Source organism: Ranitomeya imitator, chromosome 8 (genome assembly GCF_032444005.1).
Source record: "Ranitomeya imitator isolate aRanImi1 chromosome 8, aRanImi1.pri, whole genome shotgun sequence".
In the NCBI taxonomy this organism is placed as follows: domain Eukaryota; kingdom Metazoa; phylum Chordata; class Amphibia; order Anura; family Dendrobatidae; genus Ranitomeya; species Ranitomeya imitator.
Window position 1 is genome coordinate 116,440,919 of NC_091289.1, and position 17,376 is coordinate 116,458,294.

The window sequence follows — 17,376 nt, forward strand, 5'->3', positions numbered from 1 at the left end:
AGACCGTGGGCTAGGCACAACTGTCCCGAAATTGATGTCCCCTGTGGACCCTGCATCCACCACATTCACCCAGAGTGCCGTGATGGACACGTAATGTCCCTGGCCATGCCTACTGGTCCATGCATCTGTAGTCAGGTGCACCTTTGTGCTCACAGATTGCCTGAGTGCATGGACGATGCGCTCTTTAACATGCTGGTGCAGGGCTGGGATGGCTTTTCTCGAAAAGAAGTGTCGACTGGGTAGCTCGTAGCGTGGTTCAGCGTACTCCATCAGGGCTTTGAAAGCTTCGCTTTCAACTAACCGGTAGGGCATTATCTCTAACGAGATTAGTCTAGCTATGTGGGCGTTAAAACCCTGTGTACGCGGATGTGGAGATAAGTACTTCCTTTTTCTAACCAGAGTCTCATGTAGGGTGAGCTGGACTGGAGAGCTGGAGATCGTGGAACTAGCGGATGTGCCGGTGGACATGGCAGACTGAGAGACGGTTGGAGACGGTATTGTTTCCACCGGTGCCCTAGATGCAGTATTTCCTCCTACGAAACTGGTGATTCCCTGACCCTGACTGCTCTGGGCTGGCAAAGAAACCTGCACAGATACTGCTGGTGGTGCGGAAAATGGTGGTCTTACAGTGACGGAAGTGATGTAGCGTTGCTGACTAGCTTCATTGGCCGAGGGTGCTACAACCTTAAGGGACGTTTGGTAGTTAGTCCAGGCTTGCAAATGCATGGTGGTTAAATGTCTATGCATGCAACTTGTATTGAGACTTTTCAGATTCTGCTTAAGCTAACTGAACATTTTTGACAGATGACTTTGTGCGGATCAATTGGATGTTGTTTAAAAAAATGCCAGACTGCTCTCTTTCGAGCCTCGGATCCCTTTTCAGCCATTGCAGACTGAGCTTTAACCGGATGGACACGCTGTCCTCCAACAGTTTTTGGCTTTGTCACGCGTTTTGGGCCAGATACTGGCCCGGCAGATGGAACCTGTTGCGATGTTGATGCCTGCTGCGGCCCCTCCTCCTCCGCTTCAGAACTACTGCCGCCTGCACCCTGTTCCCCCAATGGCTGCCAATCGGGGTCAACAACTGGGTCATCTACAACCTCCTCTTCTAGCTCGTGCGCAACTTCGTCTGTGTCACCGTGTAAGTCGGTGGTAGAGCGTTCGTGATGGGGCAACATAGTCTCATCAGGGTCTGATTCTGTATCAGTACCCTGCGAGGGCAATGTTGTGGTCTGAGTCAATGGACCAGCATAGTAGTCTGGCTGTGGCTGTGCATCAGTGCACTCCATGTCAGATTCAACTTGTAATGGGCATGGCCTGTTAACTGCTTCACTTTCTAAGCCAGGGACGGTATGTGTAAAAAGCTCCATGGAGTAACCCGTTGTGTCGCCTGCTGCATCCTTCTCTGTTGTTGTTTTTTTGCTGAAGAGGACATGGAAGCGACTTGTCCCTGACCGTGAACATCCACTAACGACGCGCTGCTTTTACATTTACCAGTTTCACGAGAGGAGGTAAAAGAGCTAGAGGCTGAGTCAGCAAGATAAGCCAAAACTTGCTCTTGCTGCTCCGGCTTTAAAAGCGGTTTTCCTACTCCCAGAAAAGGGAGCGTTCGAGGCCTTCTGTAGCCAGACGACGAACCTGGCTCCACAGCTCCAGACTTTGGTGCAATATTTCTTTTCCCACGACCACCTGATGCTCCACTACCACTACCATCATTACCAGCTGACAATGAACGCCCACGGCCACGTCCTCTTCCACCAGACTTCCTCATTGTTTTAAAAACTTAACCAAAGTAACGGTATTTGTTGCTGTCAAACAACTTACACGGTGAGCTATAACTTCAGTATGATTTCGATATCCCTTTACAGGTTGGTGAGACCGCAAGGAAAATCAGGCACAATGTTACACACTCTGTTTTCTGTGGCACCAAATCAGAGAGATGCCACACATGCAGGACTGTCACTCAAGCACAAATGTCAATATTAATCTCCTACTGTATTTTTTTTTTCTGGGAGAATTTAGAAAGCAAAAAAAAAATTGCCTTTCTATGGCCCAGTGCCCACTATTTGAGAGAGAGATGGCACACCCAGGAGTCAAGACTGGCACACAAGCAGAAAGGGCAATATTAATCTCCCACTGATTTTTTTTTTTTTTTCAGGGAGACTTTAGAAACAAAATAAAATAAAATGATTTTTTTAAGGAAGAATTTAGAAACCCAAAAAAAGTAAAATGATTTTTTCCGGGAGAATTTAGAAACCAAATAAAAAAAAAATTGCTTTTCTATGGCCCAGTGCCCACTATTTGAGAGAGAGAGATGGCACACCCAGGAGTCAAGACTGGCACACAAGCAGAAAGGGCAATATTAATCTCCCACTGATTTTTTTTTTTCAGGGAGACTTTAGAAACAAAATAAAATAAAATGATTTTTTCAGGAAGAATTTAGAAACCAAAAAAAAGTAAAATGATTTTTTCAGGTAGAATTTAGAAACCAAATCAACCAAAAAAATAAATAGGCTTTCTATGGCCCACTGAGTGAGAGATGGCACACACAGGAGTAAGAAGTGGCACACAAGCCCAGAGGCCAATATTTATCTCCCACTGACTGATTTATTGATTTTTTCAGGTAGAATTTAGAAACCAAATCAGCAAAAAATATAAATATGCTTTCTATGGCCCACTGAGTGAGAGATGGCACACACAGGAGTCAGAAGTGGCACACAAGCCCAGAGGCCAATATTTATCTCCCACTGATTGATTTATTGATTTTTCAGGTAGAATTTAGAAACCAAATCAACAAAAAAAATAAATAGGCTTTCTATGGCCCACTGAGTGAGAGATGGCACACACAGGAGTCAGGAGTGGCACACAAGCGCAGAGGCCAATATTTATCTCCCACTGATTAATTTATTGATTTTTTCAGGTAGAATTTAGAAACCAATTCAACCAAAAAAAAAATAGGCTTTCTATGGCCCACTATGTGAGAGAGATGGCACACACAGGGATGGCACTCTAGCAGAAATGCCAATCTTAATCTCCCACAACTTATTTTTTGTAGGGAGAATTAAAAAAAATAAATAAATAAAAGGAACTGTCCTACAATTACTATCTCCCTGCAGTAATCTCAGCCAGGTATGGCAGGCAGCAATAAGGAGTGGACTGATGCACAAATTAAATAAAAAGTGTGGACAAACAAAAAAGATAGCTGTGCAGAAAGGAAGGAACAACAGGATTTGTGCTTTGAAAAAAGCAGTTGGTTTGCACAGCGGCGTACACACAGCAATGCAGCTATCAGGGAGCCTTCTAGGGCAGCCCAATGAGCTACAGCGCTGAGAAAAAAAAAATGTAGCTTCCACTATCCCTGAACACCGAAGGTGGTGTTGGACAGTGGAAATCGCTACAGCACAAGCGGTTTGGGGGTTAATGGACCCTGCCTAACGTTATCCCTGCTTCTGACGAAGCGGCAGCAACCTCTCCCTAAGCTCAGATCAGCAGCAGTAAGATGGCGGTCGGCGGGAATGCCTCTTTATAGCCCCTGTGACGCCGCAGACAGCAAGCCAATCACTGCAATGCCCTTCTCTAAGATGGTGGGGACCAGGACCTATGTCATCACGCTGCCCACACTCTGCGTTCACCTTCATTGGCTGAGAAATGGCGCTTTTCGCGTCATTGAAACGCGACTTTGGCGTGAAAGTCGCGTACCGCATGGCCGACCCCGCACAGGGGTCGGGTCGGGTTTCATGAAACCCGACTTTGCCAAAAGTCGGCGACTTTTGAAAATGAACGACCCGTTTCGCTCAACCCTACTCAATAGTGCTCTGATATTTTCCCTTTCACCTTTATACAAGTTTCTGGCGTTCCTTGCACAGGCCCATAAAGTGGCTGCTGGTTGTTGCAGTAAATTGAGATGCCAGCAAGCTGAGTCCCGACCAAAAAAGTGAGTACAATGGCAAAATTTGATTCCAAAAGTGTAGCAGAAGGATGAATTCAAGTCCTACCTGAATTCAAGCCCTAACAGTCAAAAGATTAAAGTGACAGTCTAAGGTCAATATAGAAAAGTATGTAACAGAGAGTAATGAAGGAAAAATAGCTGGGTCAGTAATCAAAGGGTGAATACACAGTAGCACACCACAGTAAACAATGCAATAACTGGCATAGTTATCACACACAGAGCTAACCCCTACACATGGGAAAAAGGAATCAATATCCCCATTACACACTGAACAGGAAACCACTTGGTAAATTTGACAGGGAGAAGGACTTGGGGATCCTAGTTAATAATAAACTTACCTGGAGCAGCCAGAGCCAGGCAACGGCTGCCAAGGCAAACAGGATCATGGGGTGCATTAAAAGAGGTCTGGATACACATGATGAGAACATTATACTGCCTCTGTACATTATACTGCTCTTACAGTAAAGAATCCGCATCTGTTATTATGCTTAAACCTTCTTTCCTCCAGACGTACAGGATGCCCCCTTATCCCTGTCTCAGGTCTATGATTAAAAAGATCATCAGAAAGGTCTTTGTACTGTCCCCTCATATATTTATACATTAACATAAAATCACCCCTTAGCCTTCGTTTTTCCAAACTAAATAGCCCCAATGGTAATAACCTATCTTGGTCTTGGTATTGTAGACCCCCAGTCCTCTAATAACCTTGGTCGCTCTTCTCTGCACCCGCTCCAGTTCAGCTATGTCTTTCTTATACACCAGAGACCAGAACTGTGCACAGTATTCTAAGTGTGGTCGAACTAGTGACTTGTATAGAGGTAAAATGATGTTCTCCTCATGAGCATCTATGCCTCTTTTAATGCATCCCATTATTTTAATTGCCTTTGTAGCAGCTGCCTGACACTGGCTACTAAATGTGAGTTTGTCATCCACCCATACACCCAGGTCTTTTTCATTGACGGTTTTGCCCAGAGTTTTAGAATTAAGCACATAATTATACATCTTATTACTTCTACCCACATGCATGACTTTACATTTATCCCCATTAAAGCTCATTTGCTATTTATTAGCCCAAGCTTCAAGTTATCATCCTGTAATCTGGGGATTTATTCTGATGGATATAGGCTGAACTAAATGGACAAACATCTTTTTTCGGCCTTGCTAACTGTGTTACTATGTTACCCCTAAGCCTGTTTTCGCCTTCATGACCAGGCAAAATTTTACAATTTTTACCCATGTCAGTTTATGTTTGAATAACTATGGAATGCTTCAATGGATCCCACTGATTCTGAAATATTTTTTTGTGAAATATTGTACTTCATGATAGTGGTAAAATTTGTTGAATATGACTTGCGTTTATTTGTGAATATTTTCAAAATTTTAATTTTTAGGCCCTTAAATCACAAATTAATGTCACACAAAATAGTTAATAAATAACATTTCCCACATGTCTACTTTACATGAGAACAATTTTGAAAACATAATTTTTTTGTTTGGACGTTATAAGGGTTAAAAGTTGACCAGAAATTTCTTATTTTTACAACAAAATGTGCAAAAATATTTTTTTAGGGACTTTGAGAGGTCTATATAGCAGAAAATACTCAAAATTGACAGTATTCTAAAAACTGCACCCCTTAAGGTGTGCAAAAACCATCTTCAAGAAGTTTATTAATCTGTACATTTACCCTTCAGGTGCTTCACAGGAACTGAAGCAATGTGGACAGAAAAAAATAAAATTTAACTTTTTTTTCCCAAAAATGTTTCTTTAGATCTCATTTTTTTTATTTTCACAAGGGTAATAGGAGAAAATGGACCCCAAAATGTATTGTGCAATTTCTTCTGAGCATGCCGATGTCCCATAAATCATAAAATGTGTTATGCAAATTCTCCTGAGTACACCGATACGCCATATGTTGTTGAAAACTATTTTTGCGTCACATAATTTTTGCCGTACTTGGAAATACCCCATATGTGGCTGTACTGTCTGGAGGGATGGTGTGCTATTTTCCTCCTGGAACACAGATTTTCCATGAATAGTGGCAGGCTCCATACACAGAGCCCCTAAGTGCTTGAAAAGCAATAACAACGCTCTAAAGTGATCCCATTTTGGATATTATACCTCTTTGGTAATTTATATATGAGTGTAGTGATGATTTTGACTCCATTGGTATTTTCCAGAAACAAGTAGCAGTGGAAGTTGTGGGGCTCAGATGGGAGGGGGCATTTGGATTTGAGAATGCAGAATTTGCTTGATTTCTATTGGGGGGCAAGGAGCCATAGTGCTTTTCCAGAGCTTTTGTACTGCCAGTAACGTGGAGGCCCCCTATATTTCTGTTAACCCGTTAACAGATAATGGACCTGAGTGGGGACTTGTTTTTTTTGTGTATTGAGGTAAAGCTTTTACTGGGAACATTTTACATAACATTTAGTATCTTATTTATCTGGTGGTCTACACTGGGCACTTATATCAGGGTTTCCATCTAAATCTCTGAATGATGTGATTCAGATGAAACCACGAAGGAGTCATTCACTATAATGAGGCAGCAGAGTTACTTTGGACTATGTCTGGCCTCTGTTCAGCGGTGTCCTTCTTTGCTGAGGTGCACAAAACTGTGGCTTTCCTCATTTTTATGTATGCCTAAAAAGGCAGACACCACCAGATCAAAGGCCAGATGGTGTCCATGATGCCTCCATCTGCTTCACTGTAGGAAATATTCTGCAAAGGGGTCTATCTGAATCATGCATTTCAGAAATTTACATGGAAACCCAGGTGTAAGCGCTCAAAGCAGAGCACAGGACAAATGTGACCAGAGGTTTACTGCAATCTTTGGGAGGCTAAATTATCAAATTAACAGCAGGTCAAGAATTGGTTTTATTTAATATTTAATGCTGTTCCTTGAGGGGTATAAGTGATTAGACATCTTGATTCTTCAGGTCAGTGTGATTACAGCTATATCAGATTTATATAGTTGGTTGGTTTTTGTTTGCAAAAACAAGTTTTTCGCACTGCCATATTTTGACAGCTAAAGTTCCCAAATTCTGATGACAAAATCATGTAAGGGCTTGTTTTTTGCAGGACAAGTTGACAATTTTATTGGTACCATTTCCAGACACATTACTTTTTTTGATTGCTTTCTATTGTGAATTTTGGGAGGCAGAAAGAACCAATAAATATTTCAGCAAAAGTACCTCATTTATCATGTTCCTTATTCTTACATCTTTTTTTAAAAGTTAAAAAAAAAAAATCACGTTAAAGTAGCCGAAATCTATTACATTTTTCCAAGTAGTAAAATACATTTATTTACATCTATTCTTTTACACTTGATTATCGTTGGCAATTTTTTAACTATCTTTAAAATAAAGACTGTAAATGTTATTACAATATTGACCAAATGTCACAATTCTTTTTTTGGAGAAGCATTAAGAGTATCAATCATGTTCCTGATGTATGACGGAGAGCAAATATTTACACACTTATTATTTCCGTGAGCATACAAGAAGCCATTCATGTTGACTTAATTTCAGTTTTTGTTTTTAATTGCACATTTTTTTCCAAAAGAAAAACATTGATGTCACTTTAGATGCTTGTTTTTTTTTTTTTAATGAGCAGTTTGTTTTGGGAAAGGAGTGTGACTGAGAGGTGGCAAGAAATTACAGTCTGGTTTGAAATGAAACTGGCAAAATGAACACTGTTAGTAGTCATCTGCAAATTAGTGGAAAGTAAATACAAATTTCCCAATTTCAAGATCATCACACATACAAAATCTATAATATAACGCTGGGAGCGTCACTCTGTCCGAAGCCTTTATAGACTGCGCAGGCGCAAGCGCCGGCGCAGTCTGGGCCTCACGGAGTGACGCTCCCGGGAGATCGCGGTGTGCGTTCACACTGAACGCACACCGCGATCTCCAACAGAGAAGCAGGGACCGCCAGGAGGGTGAGTATCGGCCATATTCACCTGTCCTGCGTTCCACCGCTGAGCGCCGCCATCTTCCCGGTCCTCGGCCTGTGACCTTCAGTTCAGAGGGCGCGATGACGCGCTTAATGCACGCAGGCGCCGCCCACTGACTGAACAGTCACAGCCAGGAGACCGAGAAGATGGCGGCGCTCAGCGCTGGAACGCAGGACAGGTGAATATAGTAAGTGCTGGGGGGCCTGAGCTGGCGGCGTTACCGGCACCTGATCCCCACAGCGTGCTTGTGTCCCCGCCTGCTCAGGCCCCCCAGCACTCGGCGCCGAGCGGGTCAGAGGCAGTATGGGGACGCAGGATGGAGCAGCACATAAGGATGGGGACGCAGGATGGAGCAGCACATAAGGAAGGGGACGCAGGATGGGAGCAGCACATAACAGGATGGGGACGCAGGATGGAGCAGCACATGACAGGATGGGGACGCAGGATGGAGCAGCACATGACAGGATGGGGACGCAGGATGGAGCAGCACATGACAGGATGGGGTCAGGATGGAACAGCACATGACAGGATGGGGACGCCGGATGGGAGCAGCGCATGACAGGATGGGGACGCAGGATGGGAGCAGCGCATGACAGGATGGGGACGCAAGATGGGAGCAGCGCATGACAGGATGGGGACGCAGGATGGGAGCAGCGCATGACAGGATGGGGACGCAGGATGGAGCAGCACATGACAGGATGGGGACGCAGTATGGAGCAGCGCATGACAGGATGGGGATGCAGGATGGAGCAGCACATGACAGGATGGGGACGCAGGATGGAGCAGCACATACCAGGATGGAGACCATATACCAATATAAATGCTCGCCACCCGGGCGTAGAACGGGTTCAATAGCTAGTAATATATAACTGCATAAATCAAAAAGAGAGTATGGTGTACCTGGCACATTTAGCTACAACTGAGATTGACTTTACACAGAACCAAAAATCTAAATAGACAAAAATTGCACTTGATGAACACCAGTGATTGTATTGGGGATCACTGCATGCAAACTTATGTTTCAAAAAATAAAATAGAACATCTAAAACAGGCTGTAAGTACGCAGAGCCCACTCCCAAAAATAGAGCCCAGGCATTTCTATCTCATTACTTTTTCTTCAGGGAAATCCTGGGTTACTTTGAAACGCATCAGTTTGTGGCCTCACCGAGGTCCCGTAGCTTTTCTCTCAGTGATGTCACACTGTTCACACCACTGGCTCGTGCCATGGTGCAGCAGTAGTGCTTCTGGCCAGAACGCTCTGCTGTTTACCATCTTTTTGGACAGGCACAGGAGAAGGTCAGATTCGTGAGGACACTCCCACAACATTTCTACCTTGCCAGAGGGTCCTGCCATAGTTACTACCATGGAGTGAGAGCTGAAGGACTGTTAACCAAATTAATTGAATAATAAGTGTTGTATCCATTTGACTACTTGCACCAACGGACCTGACCATAACCAGTGAAAATGAACTTAGCAAGTCTCCCTGTGGTGGATCAGGGGATGCTCTAACTATTGATCCCTGAATCCAACATTACTTCCACTATATCTTCACCGATGCCTCCATCTTGTGCCAGTCATTACACTGGCTACCCACTCGCTACAGGGTCCAGTATAAACTCATCTCTCTCACCCACAAAGCTCTCCACAGTTCTGCACCGCCTTATATTTCCTCATCTCCGTCTATCGCCCTACACGTGCCCTCCGTTGTACAAATGACCCAAGACTAACATCCCCCGTAATCCGAACCTCGCACCTCCGTCTCCAAGACTTCTCTCGTGCTGCGCCAGCTCTCTGGAATGCACCTCCCCAGATGATCAGACTAATACCTAGCCCCGACCTAATCAAGCGCGTTTTAAAAACCCATCTCTTCAAACAAGCCTATCACATCAACTACTCAGTAAACTAACTTTGTCCTGTTCCCTCCTTCCAAATATTACTCTGAATCTGCACCTACTATTCATCTGTCTCCACACCCTCCATGCACACGATAACTGCACTTGATACTTGACTATTGCACTTAAACACACGGGCTGATGACCGGATCATGCAGCTTTATATGAAAATCCCTATTTATTATAATTGCCAGACCTGAAATAACAAGCACTTTTCACCTATTGTGTCCCCCCAGTTCCTTGTAGATTGTAAGCTTGCGAGCAGGGACCTCACCCTGATTTATTGACTGTACATGTCCCCGGTTAATTGTAAAGTGCTGCGGAATATGTTGGCGCTATATAAACAAAAATTATTATTATTATTACTATTATTATTATTATTACTATATCACATTGTGGGCACAAGTTACTTTGCACTGTTGGGGAAGGTCCCTATGAACTAATGGGCTGTGATAGCACGGTAGTATATATTCGTGTCTCCTATTGTTCTTAATTAACATTTTATAATATTATACTGTTGTCTTACCAGGTTCCTTTGTTGTTTTTTGAGTTATCCAACAGGACACGGATTATATACAGCATACAGCTTAGAAGTTTGAGGGAAAAATTGAACAGCCGAATTCGAAGACCTAAAAGAGAAGAGATAAAAGAGATCACATAAGCCTGCTCTTTGGGCATTGGACATAAGTTTATCCATACAATAGCTGGCATGACTTTACTGAAGATAACCTTGTAAATTATAAAGGTAAACATTTAGCCTCAAAATTCTAGAGACTAAAACGTCCACTCAGGCAGATGTTTCGGATGTCTGTTTGAGATGGAAGATTATTGTCATCCAAGATCATATCACCTGTATTTACTGTAGACCACAGAATCTAAGCAGTTAACACGTGTCCAATCCTGTTTAATGCATCAGAATCCCAGCTTTATGTTACATCCAGCACCTTTTTATTTTTTTATTATTATTATTTTTTCTTAAATAGCGCTTTCTTATTCCGCTGCGCTTTACATACATTATCATCGCTGTCCCCAATAGGGCTCACAATCTAAATTCCTTATCGGTATGTCTTTGGAGTGTGGGAAGAAACCCACACAAACACAGGGAGAACATACAATTTCCTTGCAAATGTTGTCCTTGGTGGGATTTGAATCCAGGACCTGAGCGCTGCAAGGTTGCAGTGCTAACCACTGAGCCACCATACTCCCACCTGCTGTTAACGTGACAGGCAAGATTCCTGTTTCTCTGCCATGCATAAGCTAATTCATTATGTTCAGTAGCATTAAAAATCCTGCAGTTTGGATAATTAATTCTGTTAATCACCCTAAGATAAACAGTTGAAAAAAACAATTTGCCTCAATTCATCAAAATGATTGTGTCAGAAGTCTGGCTTAGGACGTTTAGAAAAGTTCACAAATATTTTGAGCAACATGAAATTTTTTAACTTTGACAGTTTACTTCTCTGATTAAAGTAAGAGTTGTGGATTCGCACATGGGTTTGCGTGCCACTTTTAGGCTATTTCCGCGGCAATTCTGCGCCTCCTGCCGCGGGTATATCGCCTGCGGAATTGGCATGCATATTCCTGCAGAAAGCTAGCGTTTTGCAAGCATAATTAGCTTGCAGAATGCTAGAGTTTTCCAAGCGATCTGTAGCATCACTTGGAAAACTGATTGACAGGTTGGTCACACTTGTCAAACGGTGTTTGACAAGTGTGACCAACTTTTTACTATTGATGCTGCCTATGCCACATCAATAGTAAAAGATAGAATGTTAAAAATAATTTAAAAAAATAAAAAATGGTTATACTCACCTACCGCAAACAGCCGATCTCCTCAGCGGCTTCCGTTCCTATAGATGGTGTGTGTGCAGGACCTTCGATGACGTCGCAGTCTCGTGACCGCGACGTCATCGCAGGTACTTCACACACCATCTACAGGAACGGAAGCGGCTGCGTGCAGCGCTGAGGGGCAGAAAGACTCCGAAGGTGAGTATATCACATTTTTTTTTATTTTAATTCTTTTTTTTTTTAACAATTATATGGTGCCCAGTCCGTGGAGGAGAGTCTCCTCTCCTCCACCCTGGGTACCAACCACACATGATCTGCTTACTTCCCGCATGGTGGGCATAGCCCCATGCGGGAAGTAAGCAGATCAATGCATTCCTAGGTGTGTGGAATCCCAGTGATTCCGCAAATTTAATGAACATGCTGCGTTTTTTTCTGGAATGCGAATCCGCTCAGGAAAAAAATGCAGCATGTGCACAAAAAATGCGGATTGCATTCTATTAAATAGGATGCTTAATGTGAGCATTTTTTTCGTGGTGTTAAAGCGTTTTCATAGTGAAAAAATGCAAAAAAAAAATGCAAAAAATCTGCTACGTATGCACACAGCCATAAGATTCGTCAAAGTTTTTATTCTCTTCAAATATTTCAGTCACATTATACAGCACTGTGCACTTACAATTACTCATTTTACCTTTCTACCCAATGAATTAATCTGTTTTCTATGCTCTGTGTTGAAACAGGAAGTCTCTTTACTCTGCATAAATCATTTCCATCTTTATCTCCTGAGCCTGCTGCTCCCCCCCCCTCACGCCACGCCTTCCGGGGACTTTTGCAGTGACTGATGACTTATACAAGGAAAATTAACTTCTTATTTCTACATAGAGCTTAGAAGGTTTAAGCTAGTAAGTTTTTAATCATATCATGTCATATGCCTAATGGAAGAGAAATTAATTAACTGGGTAGAAAAGCAAAATGAGCAATTGTAAGGACACAGTGCTATATAATATGCTGACTGCAATATATCAAGAGGATAAAAACTTTGGCGGGGGTGCTTCTTTAAATAAAGGAGTGTGTGTTTCATTATTAGCATAACCATTCATAATGGTGCATTTAGAAGTGCCGCTTTTGGCTAATCAATACACCTTAATGAAGGACAATTGACAATATATAAGTCAATCAATGCTTTTTTTCTGGTCTGGTTACGTAAGCCAAGGAATACTGACGGGAACACACGGATCTTCAATACAATTGTTCTATGCACATACAACATCATGGTATCAGCAACACATCAACTGTTTACATGGGGTGACATGCTGATAATAATGATGATTCCTATGCAGGCATAAGGCCTCCAGTCACTCTAAAGGTACTGTCACACTAAGCGACGCTGCAGCGATATCGACAACGATCCGGATCGCTGCAGCGTCGCTGGAGAGCTGTCACACAGACCGCTCTCCAGCGACCAACTATGCCGGTAACCAGGGTAAACATCGGGTTACTAAGCGCAGGGCCACGCTTAGTAACCCGATGTTTACCCTGGTTACCATCATTAAAGTAAAAAAACAACCACTACATACTTACCTACCGCTGTCTGTCCCCGGCGCTCTGCTTCTCTGCTCTGGCTGTGAACACAGCGGCCGGAAAGCACAGCGGTGACATCACCGCTCTGCTTTCCGGCTGCCCGGCGCTCACAGCCAGAGCAGAGAAGCACAGCGCCGGGGGACAGACAGCGGTAGGTAAGTATGTAGTGGTTGTTTTTTTACTTTAACGATGGTAACCAGGGTAAACATCGGGTTACTAAGCGCGGCCCTGCGCTTAGTAACCCGATGTTTACCCTGGTTACCAGCGAAGACATCGCTGAATCGGCGTCACACACGCCGATTCAGCGATGTCAGCGGGACGTCCAGCGACGAAACAAAGTTCTGGACTTTCTGCCCCGACCAGCGACATCACAGCAGGGGCCTGATCGCTGCTGCCTGTCACACTGGACGATATCGCTAGCCAGGACGCTGCAACGTCACGGATCGCTAGCGATATCGTCTAGTGTGACGGTACCTTAAGAACAAGTGTTTGGCTTATCAAGCGATCACCTGCATGTTTACTTGGACCTATAGACAGGATCAAGTTTTCTTAGGACCTCTTGTTTAATAATTATCTAAAAGCCCTGAATCATTATCACTAGTGATGAGCGAATGTGCTCGGATAAGGTGATATCTGAGCACGCTCGTGTGCTAATGGAGTATCTTCAATGAACTCGAATGCTATGTTTGAGTCCCTGCAGCTGCATGTCTCGCCGCTGTTAGACAGCCTCAACACATGCCAGGGACTGTCTAACAAACAGGCTATATATGTATGTGTTTGGGCTGTTAAACAGCCATGAGACATGCAGCTGCGGTGACTCGAATATAGCATTTGAGCACGCAAAAGATAATCTATTAGCACACGAGTGCGCTCAAGTAACACTTTATCCAAGCACGTTCGCTCATCACTAGTTATTACCATAATAGTGAACAGACACAAAATACACTGATACATATCATCTTCTCCACTGCTCTTTTTCTCTGCTTATACAGCGTATACATTTTCTGTAATTTGCAGCTTGAGTAACCTTTCATATAGTCATAGCGCACAATTCGGCTGTTAGATTGCATTCAGACAAACCATGCTTTGAAAAAAGAATATTTGTTAGGAGAAAACAACTGTGGTTTCTTGTCACAAAAACAATTCCAAATGTTACATTTCTCAAAACGCTGACGTGCAGTCGTGTCGTGAGTGGGGGGCATGGCTGATCGGTGACGTCACCTTTCCATGTGATAGACACTAGGGACGGTTCCCTCGAAATGCATCGGGATTGGCCCCTGCTAGTGTCCATCAGACGGAAAAGTGACGTCACCGCTCAGCCATGCCCCTGCTCGCGACACGACTGCATGGCAGTGCCATCGGCCGAGGCTGCCTGCTGACGAATCCAGCTGCGAGCATGCAGGGGGATTTTTCTATTCACGGGAGGACGCTCCCCCTGTTCTGTGGACTGTCAATGCCGCCTTCCTCTCAACAGCGCGGATGCCCCAGTTACAGCAGAAGTTAACTTCTTATTCGGTGGACACACCAGCCACAGCACTTCGAGGTAATTAACTATTAGCTTTACAGCTACATTTGCTTTACCCCCATTCCAGTGTGGCCTCCTATTTGGGACTGTTTGGCATTGTTATATGCACATGGTTCCAAATGATGACTATGAAAGGATGAAGTGGGGAGAGCACCTTATCGGCGCGCACACCGGTGACTAGACAATGCCTGGGCAGAAGATCCCTGAATTCAGTGCCCACAGAAGGGAGGAAGAGGTATGTATTGTGGAGGGATAGCAGGGTGCAGACGAAGGATTCCAGGGCCATAACTGACATGCAATGGATAGGGTTAGTATTACAATGAAGACAGGAGGCAGGGATTTCTTCTAGACACCGCACGGCCCGAATCCTGGAAGAAATCATTAGCATAAAGACAGAATACAATAATTCTCAACAACAAGACCGTTAATATGAGGCAGACAGGTAGGACTAATTTAACATTTTTATTATCTGTATGCCCATATAAGTAGGTCTTATATGTCCCGTGGGTGAAAGATTCCCTTTAAGCAACTCAATGTCTATGGACTTTGTATACAGGGAGTCTGGTGTGGATGGGGCAGCTTTCTCAGCTCTGCTTCATCCCAAATCTAAAAGCTCTGATTGTATCAGAACGACTGCACCCAGAAATCTAAGTGATACATCGCTGGATTCAGTGTCTTTTTGCCTACATCATGCTGGTCTCAGATGATGCAGCAATAACCTGCTGACCGATAGCCTTTAAGAGGTGTACTTACCTAGTAGTTATTCGTGCAGGGGAAAAAAGGGAATTAATTTAGCAATTGACAATTTATCATAACAGAATTGTTTATATATTTTGGTATTCCTAATAATAACAAATAAAATCACGCAGATTCATCAATTAAAAAGTTGTTATACTCTTAAAGTTTGAGGTAATTCTATACACTTAATTCAGAACAAACAAGTTAAAATAGTAATAAAAAGTATGTATTTATATCCAGGATATTATAGCTAATATATGTACACAAATTGTCTAATTTTTTTTTTTAGTCATTGGCTATTGAAGTATAAGAACTGTCAAATGATGTGAAGAAAAGCTGTTTAACTTTAAAATTAAAGAATGAAAAAAAATATCCAAAGGTTTCAAAATTCTGATCAATGAGTGCTGGTGATACTCAGCCATGATCAGCTAGACTAAAAATGATTTGAAACAAAACTGACATAAAAATTTCTCAAATGCAATAGAAAACCCATATAGAAATTCATCTGAAATGACAGCTTCTCTAAAACAAAGAAATACTTAACTAAAAATGGTCCATAATAAAAGCCAATAATCTTTCCTCCATCTCACATAACTCCCCTCCCTGATCTAACTATTACAATAAATTACATTGCACTTTCCTGTGTATCACAAGTCCACTACATATGAGTTGCCTTTGATTCTGTCCTGTCCCTCAAACTACACATCCAAACCCTTACTTCCTTTGGTCATTTCCAACGAAAAAGATTTTCAGAACTCTTCCTTAGGGTTTAGCGACTTTTACTTTTTTAAGGTCGAGTCGGGTTTCGCGAAACCCGACTTTCTCAAAAGTCGAGTCGAGTGAAATCGGCCAATTATCGTGAAAAGTCGGGGTCGGGGATCGACTGAAACACGAAACCCAATGCAAATCAATGGGAAATATGTAATCCGTATGGCATCCGAACTGCAAGATTTTCTCGCAGGCTTGCAAAACCGACATACGGACACACAATGGATCCATGTGCTCCAAAAATCATAAAAACATATGTACTGTCTATATATATATATATATATATATATATATATATATATATATATATATATATACATATATATGTCATTGAGACACATATATATATATATATATATATATATATATATATATATAGCACAAAAGCCGGTAATTCAATTGCCGGCTTTTCATTTCTCCTTCCTAAACCCGACATGATATGAGACATAGTTTACATACAGTAAACCATCTCATATTCCCATTTTTTTTGCATATTACACACTACTAATGTTAGTAGTGTGTATGTGCAAAAATTGGGCGCTGTAGCTATTAAATTTAAGGGTGAAATCGTGGAAAAAATTGGCGTGGGCTCCCGCGCAATTTTCTCCACCAGAGTGGTAAAGCCAGTGACTGAGGGCAGATATTAATAGCCTAAAGAGGGTCCACAGTTATTGGCCCCCTGTGGCTAAAAACATCTACCCCCAGCCACCCCAGAAAAGGCACATCTGGAAGATGCGCCTATTCTGACACTTGGCCACTCTCTTCCCACTCCCGTGTAGCGGTGGGATATGGGGTAATGAAGGGTTAATGTCACCTTGCTATTGTAAGGTGAAATTAAGCCAGATTAATAGTGATGCGCCCTCTGCTGGATGTCCTCATATGAACTCGAGCCTGGGAAAATATTCAGAAAAGTTCCCATGCTCGAGGTCATATGAGGATATCCAGCAGAGGGCGCATCACCGTGACTGAAGGTAACTACAGGTCATTGACCTACATTAACTTCATTCCCTGGGGTTTTACAGGCACGAGCACAGCTGCATTGCAGCAGAGCTCCTGCCTGTAAAATAATTTAACCTCTTCAGATGGATTTACATCATGGGACGTGACAGATCATCGGAAGGTATGGGATATTGTTGGTTTATTATTTTTAATTTGTTACAGGTCGAGGGTCTTCAGGTGGATTGAGAGT

At 42.8% G+C, this 17,376-nt stretch overlaps 1 protein-coding gene across 1 annotated transcript in view; it reads right to left on the reverse strand.

Annotated features, from left to right (window-relative positions):
* The window catches only part of KCNT2 (potassium sodium-activated channel subfamily T member 2), a 1,033,274-nt gene that overhangs the window by 729,278 nt on the left and 286,620 nt on the right, over positions 1-17,376 (reverse strand). The window contains exon 3 of the mRNA XM_069737282.1: positions 10,320-10,422. Within this exon, the coding sequence (XP_069593383.1) occupies positions 10,320-10,422 (103 nt within the window). The remainder of the gene's footprint in view (positions 1-10,319; positions 10,423-17,376) is intronic.